The sequence below is a fragment of the Schistocerca gregaria genome, chromosome 3, assembly GCF_023897955.1.
Source record: "Schistocerca gregaria isolate iqSchGreg1 chromosome 3, iqSchGreg1.2, whole genome shotgun sequence".
NCBI classification, from domain to species: domain Eukaryota; kingdom Metazoa; phylum Arthropoda; class Insecta; order Orthoptera; family Acrididae; genus Schistocerca; species Schistocerca gregaria.
This window is the reverse complement of record NC_064922.1, coordinates 441,454,729-441,472,812: the sequence shown is the minus strand read 5'-3', so window position 1 is coordinate 441,472,812 and position 18,084 is coordinate 441,454,729. Positions and strand designations below refer to the sequence as shown.

At 43.4% G+C, this 18,084-nt stretch overlaps 1 protein-coding gene across 1 annotated transcript in view; it reads left to right on the top strand.

Moving 5' to 3' along the window:
• The first annotated feature begins 1,288 nt into the window (after window positions 1–1,288).
• The window catches only part of LOC126354717 (UNC93-like protein), a 74,406-nt gene continuing 57,610 nt past the window's right edge, over window positions 1,289–18,084 (top strand). Inside the window, exon 1 of the mRNA XM_050004567.1 lies at window positions 1,289–2,096. Within this exon, the coding sequence (XP_049860524.1) occupies window positions 1,552–2,096 (545 nt within the window). The 5' untranslated portion in view covers window positions 1,289–1,551. The remainder of the gene's footprint in view (window positions 2,097–18,084) is intronic.

Here is an 18,084-nt window from a genome sequence, read left to right as displayed (position 1 = left end):
AAATCGCTAAGCAAGTTTTTGTTAATTACCCTTATTACTTTCAAACAATTACCTTTTTTGAAACTTCCTGGCAGATTAAAACTGTGTGCCGGACCGAGACTCGAACTAGGGACCTTTGCCTTTCACGGGCAAGTGCTCTACCGACTGAGCTACCCAAGCACGACACACGCCCCGTCCTCACAGTTTTAATTCCACCAGTACCTCGTGTCCTACCTCCCAAACTTCACAGAAGCTCTCCTGCGAACCTTGCAGAACTAGCAGTCCTGGAAGAAAGAATATTGCGGAGACATGGCTTAGCCACAGTCTGGGAGATGTTTCCAGAATGAGATTTTCACTCTGCAGCGGAGTGTGCGCTGATATGAAACTTCCTGGCAGATTAAAACTGTGTGCCCGACCGAGACTCGAACTCGGGACCTTTGCCTTTCGCGGGCAAGTGCTCTACCAACTGAGCTACCGAAGCACGACTCACGACTGGCAGAAGTAAAGCTGTGAGTACCGGGCGTGAGTCGTGCTTCGGTAGCTCAGGTGGTAGAGCACTTGCCCGCGAAAGGCAAAGGTCCCGAATTTGAGTCTCGGTCCGGCACACAGTTTCAATCTGCCAGGAAGTTTCATATCAGCGCACACTCCGCTGTAGAGTGAAAATTTCTTTCCAAATTACCTTTTTTGTTTTTTACAAAGCTAGACCTTGAGGTGGTCAGTTTAATAACTCATTTCTCCATTATCCAATCTTCGTTTGGCTATAAAAATTCAAACATTATCCTTCAGATCACTAATATTTTTTTCTTTATTACCCTGAATACTTTCGAAGAATTAAAGCTTTTTCTGCAAAAGTAGGCCCCTACGATGGTTAATTTGATATACTATTTGTCCATTTCTTCCGGCTATGAAAATTCGGACAAAAATCCATTGATTAATTTCTAGGAAGTCTTTTTCTCGCTCCGCTCAAACATTTGCCCAGTAAGATTTTTTTTTTTTTTAGTAGACCTATATGTCGTTTCTCCACCGGTTACACCTTTGGTACGCTTGCAGGAATGAAAATGACTCCAGCGTCAAGCTACTTGGAAAACGCTAATTCTTGAGCGAAATTATGCTACCAGACGGTCAAGCACGCGTACACCAAGCGCTCGTCACGTGTGTTAATGTGTAGCTAACAGCCGGCTGTTGTTTTCGAAAGCGTACCACCTGGGTAGTGGTACCGGGGGCAGCCCCTGCGCGACGTGACGTCACGGTGGTCAAGAGCCGCCCTCTGTCGCCGTCACGAAGTGCTCCGCCAATGGCAGCTCCGAGCGGGCCCGGCGGGAAGCCTTCATGGTAGTCGGCGGCGACACCGGTGGGCCATTGTAGCGGTAGTGGCGGACGCGTGCTGATCTGTCGAGGACGCGCGCTCCTGCGGGCCTCCACGGCAGACGACGCTGTCTCTGCAGCATTCAGCCGACATGTTCGTGACACAGTGATCGAGACGACAGTGTTAGGTACCCACCAAACGCCCCCGTCACGACAGTCATTCCCCACAGACTAGCTGATTCGACAGATCTCTGAACAGCCACTGCCATGGAGTCTGTGACACTGGCGGCGTGCGGCGCACCGGAGGGCATCAGGACCGAAGTGTTGCTCCAGGCAACCGCTGCGGATCCGGGCAACGAAGAGCTGGGGGTGGCGACCTCCGTGCACGGGCCGTCGAACGAGGTGGCGGCAGAATCGGGCGAAGACCTGACCCCGGAAACCATCCGTGCCGCCGAAGAGCGCTTGGACAAACTTTCGTTACGTAGCGTCTCTCTCCCGGCGGCCCCTGTCCTCGTGTTCTCGATCGACGGCCCTATCAAACGTTTCGTCGAGGTACCTGACGACAGCCCTCCGCGGAAGTCTGACAGACAGGACAATGGTGGAGATAGGGAGCCACTCAACTTGAAGATGTGGATGGTGAAGAACATGGCGGCGCTGGGCTTGGCATTTATGGTCCATTACATAGCGATGAAGGGTGCCAATAACCTGCAGAGCTCTGTCAATGCGGAGGGCGGTCTCGGCACCTCGGCGCTCACAGCTTACTACTCCGCATTTATTTTCTCCAACGCATTCTTGCCCGTCATCATCATAAGGTATGTTCGCTTCATAGTTAATATATTTCTCAATTCTAGCTATATAAATAGTACAAATTATGTCCGAATTATATATATGAAACTTCCTGGCAGATTGTCATATAACTGCAGATAATTACCAGGTAATTTGTCTCATTGGAGGTACGCAGTTCAATCGCCTCATATTTAAGAGTATGTTTCTGTGTCTAATTGCTGACTTCTCCATTTCACTGCACAAAATCTGAATTTCTGGCCTTTTCGCAATCGCATGTTGAAAATTATGAACATGTATACCCAAATCATGCGGTCACGTAAATGTTTGTATCTTTACACGACGGTAATGACGTAAAAGTTTAAGATGTAGCTTGTAATTTTCCGCAATAATTGTTATATGTGCTTCAAATTCATTAAAATTGCAGGAGCCCGCGAGGATTAGTGACATTTAGTATTTTGATATTATTTCGTCGTTTCAATACTAACATTTTCCTAACTTATAAACTGTGTGCTGAAGTAGTGCCTTTCAGAAACTTTATTATCCACTTCTTAATCGGTGGTAGACAGTACAGTCCTCACTAAATTTCCTTCGTAGGGTTTAATGAGGCCTGGTTTCAAAATTGTCGCTATTCATAGTAACGTTGTCTTTTTGTGTTAACTTAAACGTAGATTTATCGCATGTACGTATTACTACGTATTCACATCTCTACTAGCTACGAACTAACGAGATCACTCCATTGTTTATCTGGGATAAGTAGTTGGCACAACGGCATTGCCGCTGGGTGTCGTAATTTTGGCTGCATCTGTAACTTTGTTTACACTCGCTGAAGAGGTATAACAGCATTTGTTGCTGTTATTGACCTGACTGCTAGCTGTCGATGTTAACCGTGGCGGCAAGAAGAAAAATTCGAGTTACTCGTTCGTTAACTTAGCCGTCCACCGTAACTATACATGTCTCTACTTACTTATGTCAAGTTATAGTCTGCTAAAATCATGACATGAGTGCAGTGTTAACTTCTCGAAGTTTGATGCGTTACTGGTAAATCGGTATAGCAGTCCGAATATAGTAGTTTCGTAAATGGATGTTACCCTTTTTTCTGTTGGGTATGTAACTTGTATGGTGTCACGATAAAAGGTTGTGGAATTTCAATGAAATACCACGCGGAAAAAAACTACTCGAAGCTACCAATATGTGGTGCCATAGTGTTGTTCGTGAGAAGCGTAGGTTCAGATTACCGAGCAGTCATTAAACTGTCGCAGTATTCGACATATAAGTAATGCATGTACCGGAGAAGCCTTCTTTCGAATTACTTCAGTTTAGTTGAAGTCCGATGCTGTTTCGCCTCTCATAGTGGGTGGAATAGCTTTTCATGGTTTTCCCAAGGAACTCAGTAATTCTGTGGGAAATATTTCATTACCCTGCAAAATTCTTCTTGCAATATATCTCGTCTACTTCCGTTTCCCATTCAGTGCCTACATTTCCTTTGTATAGCTCTGTGTGTTCCTTATAGCTGTCCTTTTGCTTGCTACAGGTTTGCCATATGGACTTTACATTCATACAGCTGCTTCTCTTTCCTCCAAAGGTCTCTCTAAAATTCCAGTAGGCAGTATCTATCATTCAACTCTCTTCTATAGCCATGAATTTGTCGTATAGCCATTCCTGCTTAGCTATTTTGCACCTCCTGCCATTATATATATATATATATATATATATATATATTATAGTCGCTTCAGTTCCTGCACGTTTGTACTTTCATCAGTTAATTATCCCGTGTGTTATCAAAGGATTTCTATTGGGCTTTCTCTTTGTCGACTTGGTCCTTGAGCTGTTTCATCTATACTCATTCGATTATATTTATTTCAATTTCAGGCAATAGTTGCCAAACACTAGCTTTGAAACTATCATCCCCTGGTTCTTTCAGTTCATCCACGTCTTACCTCAATTTGCTACGTTGCTAAAACTTCTTCAGCTTTTAGCTACAGATCATACTGAATATTCAGTCCAGATCGGCCCCCTGAAAATGTTTCGCAGATTGAAATCTGGTTTCGAAATCTTATATAATCTGAAACCTGTAGTTGCGATCGACATATACAACTTTTCGTAACTACTCATTCACTGTATGTACATACCCTCATGAAGTCGGTTGTAAATAACCCACTACAGTTAAAAAGTGATGTGCATAATTAGAATACCTTAAGAAAAAATGGCATTCATTATAACACACTAAATTGACTTTAACCCAATTGTTACAATTTTTTCATTTACCCAGTTAAGTATTCAGACAGCAAAGTTCAGTCTGAAAACAAGGAGTTTTCTCTTGATGACTCTGTTCCGAAGAATTTCTATTTTTATAACGTATAAAGGGGTGGTGGGTTGGAATTACTGATATACATCGCTGTTTAAAAAGTAGAAATAAAAAATAAACACTTGTAAATTATCAGCATGTAGCCATATTTGCATGAACAGTTAATCATTCTCGAGATTGATCCGTACGCTTCTGCGTTTGATTTAGGCGGAAGTTCTGTTGGTGATACACCGTTACCTCCCTCTGACCTTCGAACTGACTTATTCAGCCAGTAATAGAACGTACAGTTTATCGTGGCCTCAGAACCACGATGCAAGTTGATATTTTTTCAGTTTAACAAACACTGCCTGAAGTGAAAGAAGTGACATACCAAAAGCCTAGGAGTAACCAGGCATTAAACCCATGCCCAAGTATCTGAAGCCTGGTATTTTACCGCTGAGCCATCGGCACACATTTTACAGACGACCGCATAATACAGACGTAAAATCACTCGTTTAACATAATTACAATTAATCAAATGATCCATGGAACATGAAACTAAAATGATTCTGAAACAAATTACTAAATCACACTCTGTGCAGAATTCTACCAGACTACTTCCCTTTTCACTCATAGTAATTTTCCTTATCTTCCATCCCCAAATATCGAATTACAGTCGTCCGTCACAATTAAATGTTAGTCTCTTTACCGAATAATTTCGTACATCTTCTTATACATTAAATCAGTCTCTCATCTGCGGAGCTACTGTAGTTGGCGTATAAACTCCGACCTCTTGATGGCTATTGACTTCACGTCTATCCTGGTTACGATAATGCTTTAGCTATGCTGTTCTTAGCTTGGTGGCATTTATATTTCCTTATTCACTATTAGACCTATTCCTACGTTACCCCTTTTTATTTTGTTATTGTAATTCATTATTTCTGAGCTTCTTGGCGTTTTGATAATATAATGAAATAATAAGCAACTAGTTGCACAAAAATTTCTGTATCGGTTCGGTCCACTTAGTGCTCTTTTTCATAAGATTATACCTATCGCATTGTTTGCCAGTGTCAACAATTAGCTGCATACAGCAAAATGCTATATGCACTTTATTATTGACAGTCGCAAATAATGGGATAGTTATAACCTCCTGAAGAACAGCCTAGGTGTCCGAAACTGATAAAAAAACTAAATTTTTTATGAAACTGTTTGCTTAATGTTTCATTATGACTGCAGTTGCTGAGGATGGATAAAATACTATTTTGTTTCAATAGTTACTATTCTCTAACTCACGCTAGCAACTTGGAGGAAGTCTAAGACGGAGTACTTGCTAGGTCGTAAAGGCTTTTCTGAAAGCATTTGGCACTGAAATTCTTACATATAGAGGAAGACTTTATCATTGAATTTTACGGAGATTGGTGCAGTGTATAAGAGAGAAAAGGCAGTAGCTATTTACGTTCCTCCTGTTAATCACATATTGTATGCTTCAATATAAATGTGAGCTGTTAACAAGTGAGAAGTTTGAGGGAAGTAGAGCATGAAATTCATGCATGAACTCTGCAGCTCGTGATATTTCAGGTATTACGTAATCCTCCGTAATTTCAAATGATAAATCTGATCATCAATAGCGAACATGCCTGCATCATCAGATGAAGACGACTGTCAGTTCTAGAAATATTCCGCAGAACAATTAGTTTTCCTTTAAATTGGAAGTCCGGAAGTTAAGCGTTTAAAATACTTTTCCTGTCATTTTCCTTAACCATCAAAGGTAATGATCGGCACTTCACTATTTGACATGTGTGAAACACTACCTTACTCGGTGACTGGGGATGGATGAAGCGTTAATCTTCGAAACGACCTGACATTACAGCTTTCTGCCTTTAAGATACTGACCAGCAGCTGTTTTCTCATGCAACGAATTGCCTGTAGTTCTGATAATTCAGGCGGTTGGTCTTTGGTTTTAGTTTTATTTATTGATTCATCCAGGGATCATCTCATGAGATGGGATTTATAATACAATAATACAGGTGATCGGAGTGGCCTTGCATACTGAAACATCCCAATATTTGCAAAAAATGATCTAGGAAACCTAAATCGGATGCCATTCTCTCGAATGTGTATCTTTAACAAATGCACTGTCTCATTTGGTTGTTCCCTATTGTACAATGTGCTTCCGATTACAGACTATTTGCACAGGTTAACTTAAAACAAATATAAAAGTTTCACGCTGCATCACAACGCACGCAATGGACGCCCGCTGGCGAGTCAGACTAAAATTTTGTGGTGTACCCTCCTGCACTCCGTATTGTCTGATCGGAAAACTATCTCCAGGCCCATAAACATGCACATCCATGGTCCATGCATGTCTCCACCTCCTTTCCGCAGTCCGTCTCGAAAACTGAGCGTGCTCCCCCGCCCCTCTTCCAGTATCAGTGAGATGTATATATCAGGAGGATTATAGAACATTAAAGTCGCGAATTTAACATTGATTTTGGGTGTACCATAAGTGTTTTAACAGTTAAGATTATGATACTGAGAATGGAAACAAGTGCACAGCTCTAGAAACCGTTAAGATACAGTTCCTACTCATTGCTCCAAGTGCGTTTCACGTTGAGGCACATCCGTGAAGCTTTCTCAGGAGGCCTGGTGAGTTTTTGGTACATTAGCTTAATCAAATGTCAGCTTAAGTGTCTTCAAAGAAAAAGTCGATGACGTTCTGGTATTTTCCCAAGGCGTTACGGAGAATGCCAGAGGGATAAATGCTACTTTGTCGCTGTTCACTTGGAACACTGGGTAATACCTGCTCTAATCATTATTTTACCTTCAGACCCGTTGAAGTTGACAGTGTTCGTAACGACTATTTAGCGGACACTACTTCGTGTCTTCTAAACGTGTACAGGATGCAGAAGTCGATCAACTTGTGTGTCCGACGAAAGGAGAAACGTCCGTTCGGTTTGTGAATATTTTGCACTGTAAATATCTATATAAAATTAATCATTAACTATGAGTGAGATTCTGTGAGCTAACTTTTGATCTCATTTCGAAGTGTCAACCACCACTACAGCTAGAAATACGGACCGCTTTCTTCGACGAAGAATTCATTAAAATAATACCAACTATATAAAACACATTGGATACTGGGTACAGAAAAGTGTTGCCAAAGAAAGAAATCTAACACATAGCTGAAACACAAGAGTACATACATTACATATTGGCGTACAGGTTGAACACTGATTCGTCAATGGCATGCGGCATTAGACATTAAAAAGTACTTAAGCTGAATGTCAAATGCCTTTCCACCTTGTGCAGATCTCCAGCGTTCTCCAGCTCAGGTGTAACACTGTAGTTAAGAGTATGTTGTCTTTGTTACTCATAGAAAAGGGATATTATCAATAACTTCCAATCTACATTTGATACTGTTATACGGTCTGATACAAAGAAACTCGGTAGTTTTCTCGCATGTCACTCATTGTATCACCGACAGCTTACGAAGTTTCCTTAATACAGAGGTAAAGAAACAAGACGACTTATGTTCTACCTATTTGTGCTAAACCATGCTCAGCTAGAAAGTAATTATTGCGCCAGGACGTAAAATTGAAAACTGCTTGAGTTCCTTTAACAGATCATTTTAATCACGATGACAGTAGAGTGAGGTACATTACTGCGTATATGGATAAATGTATATTACTAGATTTCCAAATGGAAAATTCTAGTCTTCTTAACACTATTGAGGTATGTTTTGTAGTTAGGTGTGTCGTTCGATCCTGAAAGAGTTCAGTCTTTCAACGAGACTAAACAGTTACACAACCCTCCCCCTCCTCACCAAAGCGGGATTTACATTCCCTGCCGGAGTAACCCCTTTTACCCGTGGGTGTCCATCTCTCAGCGCGAACGGAGGCATTTCCTACCATATCCTTAGCGTCAATCGGACTGTCAGATAGCAATGAAGCTGAGCACAGATTTGGTGTACGACAGCAAGGTACTGTTTAACTGAAATCTCGGTCCCCTCCCCCTCATTCTGACACGCTAATAATGTAATAGATGGCGTCCTAAAAACTTTTCAAGATGCCTTTTCCTTCACAATAAATTACTGTCCTGCTGCGAAGTCTAGTTCTCATAAAATCATGCTGGTGCATTTTTTATTTCTATATCGTCGGAACAGACTACTATGCTAGCTTCCAAACTTACCTGAACGTAAAATAACTATCGTTTTTCCTTATCTCCGAACAGCTGTATTTCATTCCACCAACGGCAGTCGTTTTGAAAGCCATAAGGTTCATGCTCAGGCACATCATGCAGGAATATATGTATTAAATTTCTGCTAGTGTGCAGTATTACGTAACAACGGAGCAGAATCTATCCACTAAAGGGGATCGATGACCAAGTAGTTTGGTCCCTTCCTCTTGTAACTTCCCCTTTTATATTGATTCATTGTAAATGAGTGATGCTCAGGTTCCGGCTAGTTCGCGGTAGAATGTTTGCTAGGAAAGTAACAGAACTGTCTCGCTCCACTGTATTTACGCCGTGTGCGTGTTAGTTGTGCTGGCTTGCTCTGATTAATATTTGCTCCCCGACTTGTATGAGCCTAGTTGCACGTAAATGCATACGAATTGAGATTATTGCCCTAATCATGATTATAGTCTATATACATCTAGAGTTCATCTGTGAAAGTTTGCAATCTGCGTGGGCTAAGTAGTCAGAATCAGTACGATAACTTTCTAGAGCGCTAAAGAGTATCTATGAATGCTGCGCTCCGTTGATAATCTGTGTTGAGGCACAGATAAAATGGTTCATGGGCACGTAATATTAAATGGGGTGAAAGAAATTTCACATTGCACGTTCACTTTGTTGGTTTTCTAGTCTTTGCACATCCTATCGTTGTCTTAAAGACGTATCCTTTCTTTCAGATGGATATAATTAGTTACGTAAATTCAGCCAAAGAGTTTACAGAAAGATCCAGATCACCCTATTTACTTTCACGCAGTTTAGGTATATTCCTCACAGTTTACACTATCAATCATTTCCTATCAGTTGAACTATTGTCTGTCAAATTGGGTCCAAGTTAAGTCTTTCGTTGATAATAATCAAATTAAGACATATTCGGTTAGTTTCCTAGCCTGAATTACTTCAAAGATATTTTAAAGTTACTGATTTACCTCTTTTAGTTATTAACCATTTCTAGCAGATCGCAAATCTCCAGAATGTAACGAACCATCTCGTATCACCTATCAATATTACGTACGAGAGCACAAGTTCAATTACGACACAAGGCAAGCCCCAGAAGCACATCAAAAATGTAAAACTTTAGCTTCTGTATTTCGGAGTTCCCTCAGAGTACTCACAAGTACTCTTTGAGGTCACTTGTTATTTTCCGTGATGTAAAAGTCTACCACCTTGCGGTCTATTTTACCTTGAAACTAAGGGATTTTATTTCTTTTTTATTCTTTTCAAAACATTAAGTTACTATGTTACCAATATTTTTATATTACTTTCTTTTCAGTTTACTTGCTACTAGTCATGCGATGTTAGTACAAAGGGACTTTTTTCTTTTTATGAAATATGGATTTTGGGCGCCGGGCTTGTATCGGATTGTGAGGACTACATTTGTATTTTTCATTTTTGGGTGCAAAGGGTAGCGGCTTTACACTCTACCTCCCCCCCCCCTTAAACCAACTAACCTATCAACAAATGGGAGTTGATACAACTCAACTGGCAAGGTCAGCTACACTGGGGAACAAAACTTAATGAAGAAACAAACTTCCTCATTTATCACTGCCAAGTAAACATAGCAGGCACTCCATCTTCAGGCCACAAGTGGCCCATCGGGACCATCCGACCGCCGTGTCATCCTTAGTTGAGGATGCGGATACGAGGGGCGTGTGGTCAGCACACCTCTCTCCTGGTGGTTATGATGGTTTTCGTTGACTGCAAGTAAACGTAAATCGACGAATATTTGGACAATGCTTCCAAAGAATCGTTGCAGTATATGACAGCATGTAACTGAACGAAATACGCAATGGAACGAACAGGAAGGGCACTTCCATTCAACGATAATGACACTAAAGTCACCACGATTTATGGTGGTTCAAAAGGCGTGAGTGATCCTTAATAGGGCGTGTGATCACCCCGGACGGCACTGCATGTTCTGCAACGTTCTTGCGTGCTGGCCACGAGGTAGGTAACGAGTTCTCGTGGTACGGCACTCCATTCCCCCCACAAGTGCGCTTGACAACTGCTTGATGGTAGATGGTGCATGTGGACGTGATGCAATTAGTCTCTCCGACGCATCCGAAAGGCACTGTAAGAGATTGAAGTCGGGGGAAGGTACAGGCCACTCCATTAACTGAATATCCTCAGGTTCCAAGAGCTGCTCCCCCTGTACTGTTCGAGGCGATAGTGCATTGTCATCCATAGAAGTGAGGTGCGGTGTGGATGTATAATGTTGCATGGGGATACTGATCTCTAAATCTTTGTGCGTGGTGTGACAGTCCATTAATATTTTCACATTGTACTTCTTCCCCATGCGCATTCGGCCCTCATTTCATATCTATGAATGACAGTGCGCGACCGCAACAAACAACGCGGAGGGAAGATATGTTGAAACGAGAGGATATTGACGAACGGACCGGCATGGGGCCCTATTCTGTATCGTTCATATCGATCGGTGTAGTTGGTACGTTTCGGTAGTGTCATTTCCTGTTCTTTATCGAAATATCCCATTCAGCTTCTGAGACCTGTTACCGAAAATTCCTCCCACCTACTTTACGACAATTGTACCGAGAGGTTTTGGATTTCGGTGTGGCCCTGTCTATCGGTGAGCTGTGGTTTATGTACACCTATAATTTATTTTAAACGTATTTAGCGGTTTTAGCTTTGGATTTAGTGATTGTGTTACTAAATAATCACCAGAGGACGCATCCGGTTGGAAAATGAGTTCTTAATAGACTATTTTCCTTTGTTAGAAATGTGGCTAGATTGGCACTGTGAATGATTACATCCAAAAAAAAACTCTTTCGGTCAATATTCTTTCCAAATACGTGTTATTTTTATGCGAGTAAGAGTTTAAAGCCCATTGAATAGCAAGTGTGAACTGATGTTACTAGTGACTTTGTGTACTTTTCCCCACAAATGGTTTAGTTAGTAACTATCAAAACGTGTTTACAACTTTCAAGTAACAAGGGAAAGCAAATATGTGAAGCCTGATATTAGAAACTTTCCAAACTATTACGCTTTTCTAACTTACGCAGCATCGTTTGGCAACGAAGTCAGCCAACGTTCCTCCGGAATAGTAAAAGAATTAAGCAACGTGAAGCTCTAGCCCACGGTTTCAAGTGTTCGGCTTCAGAGTCGTGTGTTACACACCTCTGTCGGCGTCGTACCATTCATACGGAATCAGAACATTACCTTAAAGGCTATCCACTTATTGCAGTGGAAACATACCGATTCTTAGGACTGGTTTTAGATGCCCGATTCACTTGACTTCCTCAGCTCCGTCAGCTTAAGCGGAAGTGCTGGCAGCACCTCAAAGCCCTCCGCTGCCTGAGCAACACCAACTAGGGTGGAGATCGTTCTACGCTGCTGCTGCTGGATCCAATGGCAGTCACGATACCGTTGATTGCAATGGCGAAGAGGGTTACGCTCGTAGCAGATCTGTGAGAGATCTCAGTTTCCTTTAGGTACTGGTCGCTGAGGACTGAACCGCTGAGGAGCCGAAACAATCTGAGGGGCAGTAACTTCTGGATGAAAATGGTTTAAGGGGGGGGGGGGGGGAGGTAGAATGTAAAGCCGCTACCCTTTGCACCCAAAAATGAAAAATACAAATCTAGTCCAGTTCCGCAGTGTATACAGAATGTTATAACAGAGGACTTGTTCAATCCCGCCTTGACTATGGGAGTCTGGCTTGGCGGCAACCTCAGCGTTGCATTTACTCGACCCAGTGCACCATTGCAGCGTTGGGCTAGCGACAGAAGCTTTTAGGAAGAGTGCGGTGATCAGGCCTCCTGGTGTAAGCTGGAGTCCCTCCATTGCAGCAATTGCTCTCCAGTTACGTTGCACACGATCGTAGTTCTCCTGCGCATCCGAATTACCGTCTCCTTTTCTCGCCGACGGCAGTTCAACTCCCGCGTCGGCGGCCCAGGTCAGGGTTCACAATTCAGTTTGTGTGCCCTCTCTTCTCTCCGAACTAGTACTTTCCTTTACCACCTATACTGGAGGTTCATTCGTGAACACCCCCATGGTGTACACCCAGTCCGCGGCTTCGGCTGGAGAGCTTCTGTAAAGTTTGGAAGGTAGGAGACGAGATACTGGCAGAAGTAAAGCGTACCGGGCGTGAGTCGTGCTTCGGTAGCTCAGATGGTAGAGCACTTGCCCGCGGAAGGCAAAGGTCCCGAGTTCGAGTCTCGGTCGGGCATACAGTTTTAATCTGCGAGGAAGTTTCATATCAGCGCACACTCCGCTGCAGAGTGAAAATCTCATTCTGGAAACAACAATCAATTTGATTTTATTTCAGTTGCGTTTAATTCAGTAAGACACTAAACCAACTCACTTGCTTTTTAACATTGTGCGACTTGATAAACGATGGACTGCAGACCTAACGCGTGCATCCTGGTGGATTACACTACGTTAAACCCTTTTTACTATTTCGATTAAACCACCAATGTGTGTTAATTTTGTTTTGAGCTGTTACAGTTGATACGTCTGACAGTAATGTGAGAACGGGTTCGCAGCCTTAACTGCACAGTAATGAAATTAAATTGATACTTAAATAGATCGAATAACAGCTATTGAAGTAGAATAACGTTCCCACAGTTAGTGATGGCTGCAGGCCATTTAAAACTAAAATATTCCTGCAGAGGTGTTCTGTGTTTCCTTAAGATACGTGAAAGTAGTTCAATGAAGGTGGAAAATTACACCACAAACGGTGTGAACAGAAAGGGAAATCGACAGTTATGACACCGGTTAGGAACCACGTCGGCTACTGAGGTCGCGCGCGCGTCCTTGAGAATTGTCGTGAAGAGGAAGCGTCGACAAACACGAGGCAGGCAGATAGGTAGAAAGCGCCCGGAGACTGCGCGCCTCGATTCGGACTTACGATAGTCTAAGAGGTGAAAAACAGGCTGTTTTTATTTCGGCTAAATGGTGTCCACAATCGGGAATGTCTAATAAGACAGCCTGCTACTTTATCGGCTTGACGACTGCCATTAGACATTATCGCGGCAGAGGCTGTCTGCTGCCTCCGATAATTTGCTACTTTAGAGACTTTCAGTGGCTCTCAGATTTAATTATTGCTCGTTCGATTGAAGACAAATTAACTTATGTTGCAAATTTAATTGCAAGGAAACTGCAACTGAAGTAGATCATCTGTAAAATGAAAAGTCCACGTGATGAAGTTTAGCTAGGAAATAGTTCGCTCCGTTTCAAAACGGTACTTGAATTGGGCTTGTTAAAATAATTAGAAATTTGTTAAATATACTGTTATATCCTCATAAATGCGGCCGCAATTGATAAATGTAGTGGATACGGAAATTCAAACAGCAAAATCGCAATTGTCTACTTGAACTAACGTGATTAACATTTACGTTCTCGAGCAAGGGCTCCATCATGCTATACAATTGCACCTAGAGCACACGAACACAGTATAAAAATTGCGACATCTTAGCAGAAATAGACTAAACCCAGCCATCCACCGCAAACAAATTGATTTGTCTGGAATCTGTAGTGTGCAATGCTTTCACCCATCGCCAAAAACTTATCGCTGTGTTCTTCGATCTACGGAAGGCCTATACCACCTTGTTATAACATTCTGTATACGCTGCGGAACTGGACTAGATTTGTATTTTTCATTTTTGGGTGCAAAGGGTAGCGGCTTTACACTCTACCTCCCCCCCCCCCCCTTAAACCATTTTCATCCAGAAGTTACTGCCCCTCAGATTGTTTCGGCTCCTCAGCGGTTCAGTCCTCAGCGACCAGTACCTAAAGGAAACTGAGATCTCTCACAGATCTGCTACGAGCGTAACCCTCTTCGCCATTGCAATCAACGGTATCGTGACTGCCATTGGATCCACTATCTCACCGACACTGTTTTGGCGACAGCTGCCTGCAACACGGTTCTACATCATTCTGCAATGCAGAGCATAAACTACAAAGGCATACAGAAAGTAGGTAACTAGTCCTTGAATCTCGCATATAAATTTTCTGCTGCGAAAACTCGCATCATGCACTTCTGTAGTCTAAGCACCAACACCGAGAACTTTACCTCGGTAGCCAGTTATTTGAAGTCTTTGAAACTTTCAAATTCTCTTGCGTCTTATTTGACAGTAAGTTAACCTGGTTACCACATGTATAGCATAGCATGGAAAATTGCACGAAGAAACTTAATGCAACTAGATTTCTCAGCACCATCTCCAGGAACGCACATCACACGTTTCTCCTGCGATTCTACAAAGCTGTGATGTTACTTCCTGACCTTTGGATGTGTTGCTTATGAGTCGGTATCAGTCAGCGCTGAACTTGTTAGACTCTGTCCACCGCTGTTTGCAACTGGGACTTCCCGTATAATCCTTGTAGACAGCTTGCGGATGGAAGCTGGTATCCCACAACTAATAATCAGTCGCCAGCAACTCTTGGCGAACCTGCTGGTACGATTGTTAGATATCTGCCCAACCGTGTTACTCCACTCGGTTCCGCAACAAAGAGTTTACGAATGGCCCAAAAATTAGTAGACAATCTGGAAGCTCTGTGCAAAGATCTTGTGTCCTCTCTGTATTCCGAGAGTCGCCTCCTAGTACATCCAATCGTACGTACAAAGTCCTATGATGCTGATCGGCTTGCGTAGCACTACGAAAAATGCAGGTATAAGCATTATTAGAACCCCTGTCCGTTTGATTCTCCATAACTACTCATATTCGACTTGGATCTACATTGATGAATAAAGTCAGTGTCATAGTCGGTTTTGAGCTAGTACAAGCAAGAGGGCACGAGATGTTTTTCAGAGTGCAGAGAATGTATCCACTCTTAGAGTTGGTCTATCAAGGGCTTCGCAGTACTTTAAATCTGTCGCCACCAAGACTTCTTGGTTGGTAGTGACGCCACGAGGTGCTAACAAGGCATATCTCAGTGCTACCCCAAAATCTTTCGGTCCCTACCATCAAAGATCTATCAATTGGCGCACACAGCTCTGATATGACAGTAACACACAGCTGGACACCGAGCTACGTGCGTTTTCCGGGAAATGAACTCGCAGTCAAATTAGCTAAAGAAGCAACCCAGAAGACAAACTCGGAGCACCGGGCACAGGCTTAAAATTGCAACTGCGACATAACTTTTTGATAACCTGCGTATGGAATGGCAGACTACCACAATCTTCAACAAGCTGAGAGCAATTAAGGGCGCCACCAAGGCATACCATACTTCTCTTTACGACTCTCCGAAAGATGTCATACTGTGGTGACTGTACATCGGCCCGCCAGACTTAAACCACGAGGACTTCTCTCAATGCAACTGTGTTGAGCCTCTCACAGTTGCGCCGAGTGCGGACTGTGGGTTGATCAACCAGTCTCTCTAATTCTGGTGCTAGCTCATGATGGATTAGCAGGGTGGTCGTTGGGAGTAACTGAAGTCGCAGCCCTGCCTGGCTTCAGGCTGGTTTCTTCTGCACTACCGTGCGTTTTATCTACTTAAGAGGACATGCTGGAAACTGTCTCCGAATTTATGTGAAAAACCTTAAAGCGTTGTAAACAAAACAAACTTTTAGATTCTTCATCTTAATTCATCTCCACATATTTACTTCTCAACTTTGTCGACGAACATGTATCTCCCAACAAGACTAGTTTGACACCGTCGCTGTTGAATGTCTTACTTTGACGGAGCCACAACCTCACCTCTGCTTGCAAAGCTGCGTCACTATCAAAGTGAAGTCTTCCTTGGTATGCTTTAAATTAGGGAGCCGATGAAAATCAGATGGGGTCCAAGTCGGGACTGTATGGAGAACGATCGATGACAATGAATCCAAGGCGTCGGATTGTTGCAGATGTCCCAGGGCTCGTGTGTGGTCTGGCGTTGTCATGCTGAAAGAGATTGCTCAATGTATGGAAGAACTCTTCGGTTTTAGCAAGCTGTTTCTCACGCACAGGCATAATTACATTACACAGACATGTTGCTTGATACAATTCGAAACCCTGTAACGGCAGAGGGTTGCAAATATGTATACATGAAGCACAAAAATGTAGAATGTTAATAACTTTAGTTTTATTTAATAACCTTTCTCAATTTTCGCATAAAAATTGAGGCATGACTTTCCAGCTCGCCCTGGGAATTTGTTTAATCTGTTGTTGTCAGTGCGTCTGCACTTCCATTCCCATAGCTTCTCGTCCTATTTTATCTGTAATATGACGACCATTGAAGAATGGCCAGTCCCCCAGGGGCTCAGCATTCACTTGCTGAGTACGGGCTTGGCGACCCCGGGGTCCTGAGCTGGGGACTGGTCTGCGCCGCCAGTGTCCTGACACCGTAACCCCCGGACATGCTTCAGCGACCACCGTACGGCGCGGCGGTGAAACGTTGTGTGCTGCGGGGAATGGTAATCTTGGCTTGACCGCCTGGATTGCGAGGAAGGCCAACCTCTATAAAAATCCCTCAATCTTTCGGTGTGCTCCGCGCCTAGAAGATGCATGGCTGTTGGGGTGGAACAGTCGCAAGCGGGCAACCTCTGGGGCACCTGCCGCACCCCAGTTGTATAAGGCTTACTCAGGCACGCGGGGCTCTGTCTGAGCGGACTTTTAGTTCCCTAGCTGCTCGTGGGACCACAATGGACCCTTCGACCTCTACTTTTCCCCCTACCAGTGGCTTGGGTGGGCCGCTGGTTGGAAAACACACCCAATCGAAAAAGCGGCTACGCGCTGCGAGTCCTCCAGCGCCTGGTGTTGCTAGAGATTTAACAGAATGTAGTAACGGAGCACATGCTGATCATCAGAATGTGTTTTTGATTATTAAAAGGAAGGAGGGTAGCTTTGAGAGGGTTTCTCCCTTTTACATCCACAAGGGTCTTGAGGGAATTGCAGGAACGCTGAAATCTGTAAAGCGACTGCGCAATGGGACTCTGTTAGTTGAAACTTCTAGTTCCCGTCAAGTCGCTGCCCTTCGGAAAGCAAATTGTCTAGGAGAGTACGCTGTCGAGACCGAGCTCCACTCCACTTTGAACTATAGTAAGGGTGTTGTGACGTGTAGGGACTTGGTGGATATCCCCATAGACGTGCTAAAATCTGAGTGGGCTGACGAAGGAATTGTTGACGTGCAGCACATTATGAAACGAGTCAATGGGGACCTCGTCAAATCTGACTCGTTTATTCTCACATTCAGTTGCCCGAGACTCCCGGAGCATGTTAAAGCGGGGTTCTTACGTTTGTCCGTACGGCCATATTTCCCCAACCCAATGCGCTGTTTTAAATGTCAGCGCTTTGGGCATACTACGTTGGGGTGCAATGGAATAGCCACGTGTGGTAAATGTGGTCAGCCTGCCCATGACGGAGCCGATTGTTCCTCGCCTGTGAAGTGCGTGAATTGCTCTGGGAGTCACCCTGTCTGGAGCCGGATCTGCCCCATCTATCTCGAAGAGCGGAAGGTACAGGAGATTAAAACCTCTAAGCGCATCCCCTATGGTGAGGCCAAGAAGATCTTTAAGGCCATGCAACCTCCTGTTTTTTCCACATCTTTCGCTTCCGCTCTCAAAAAAC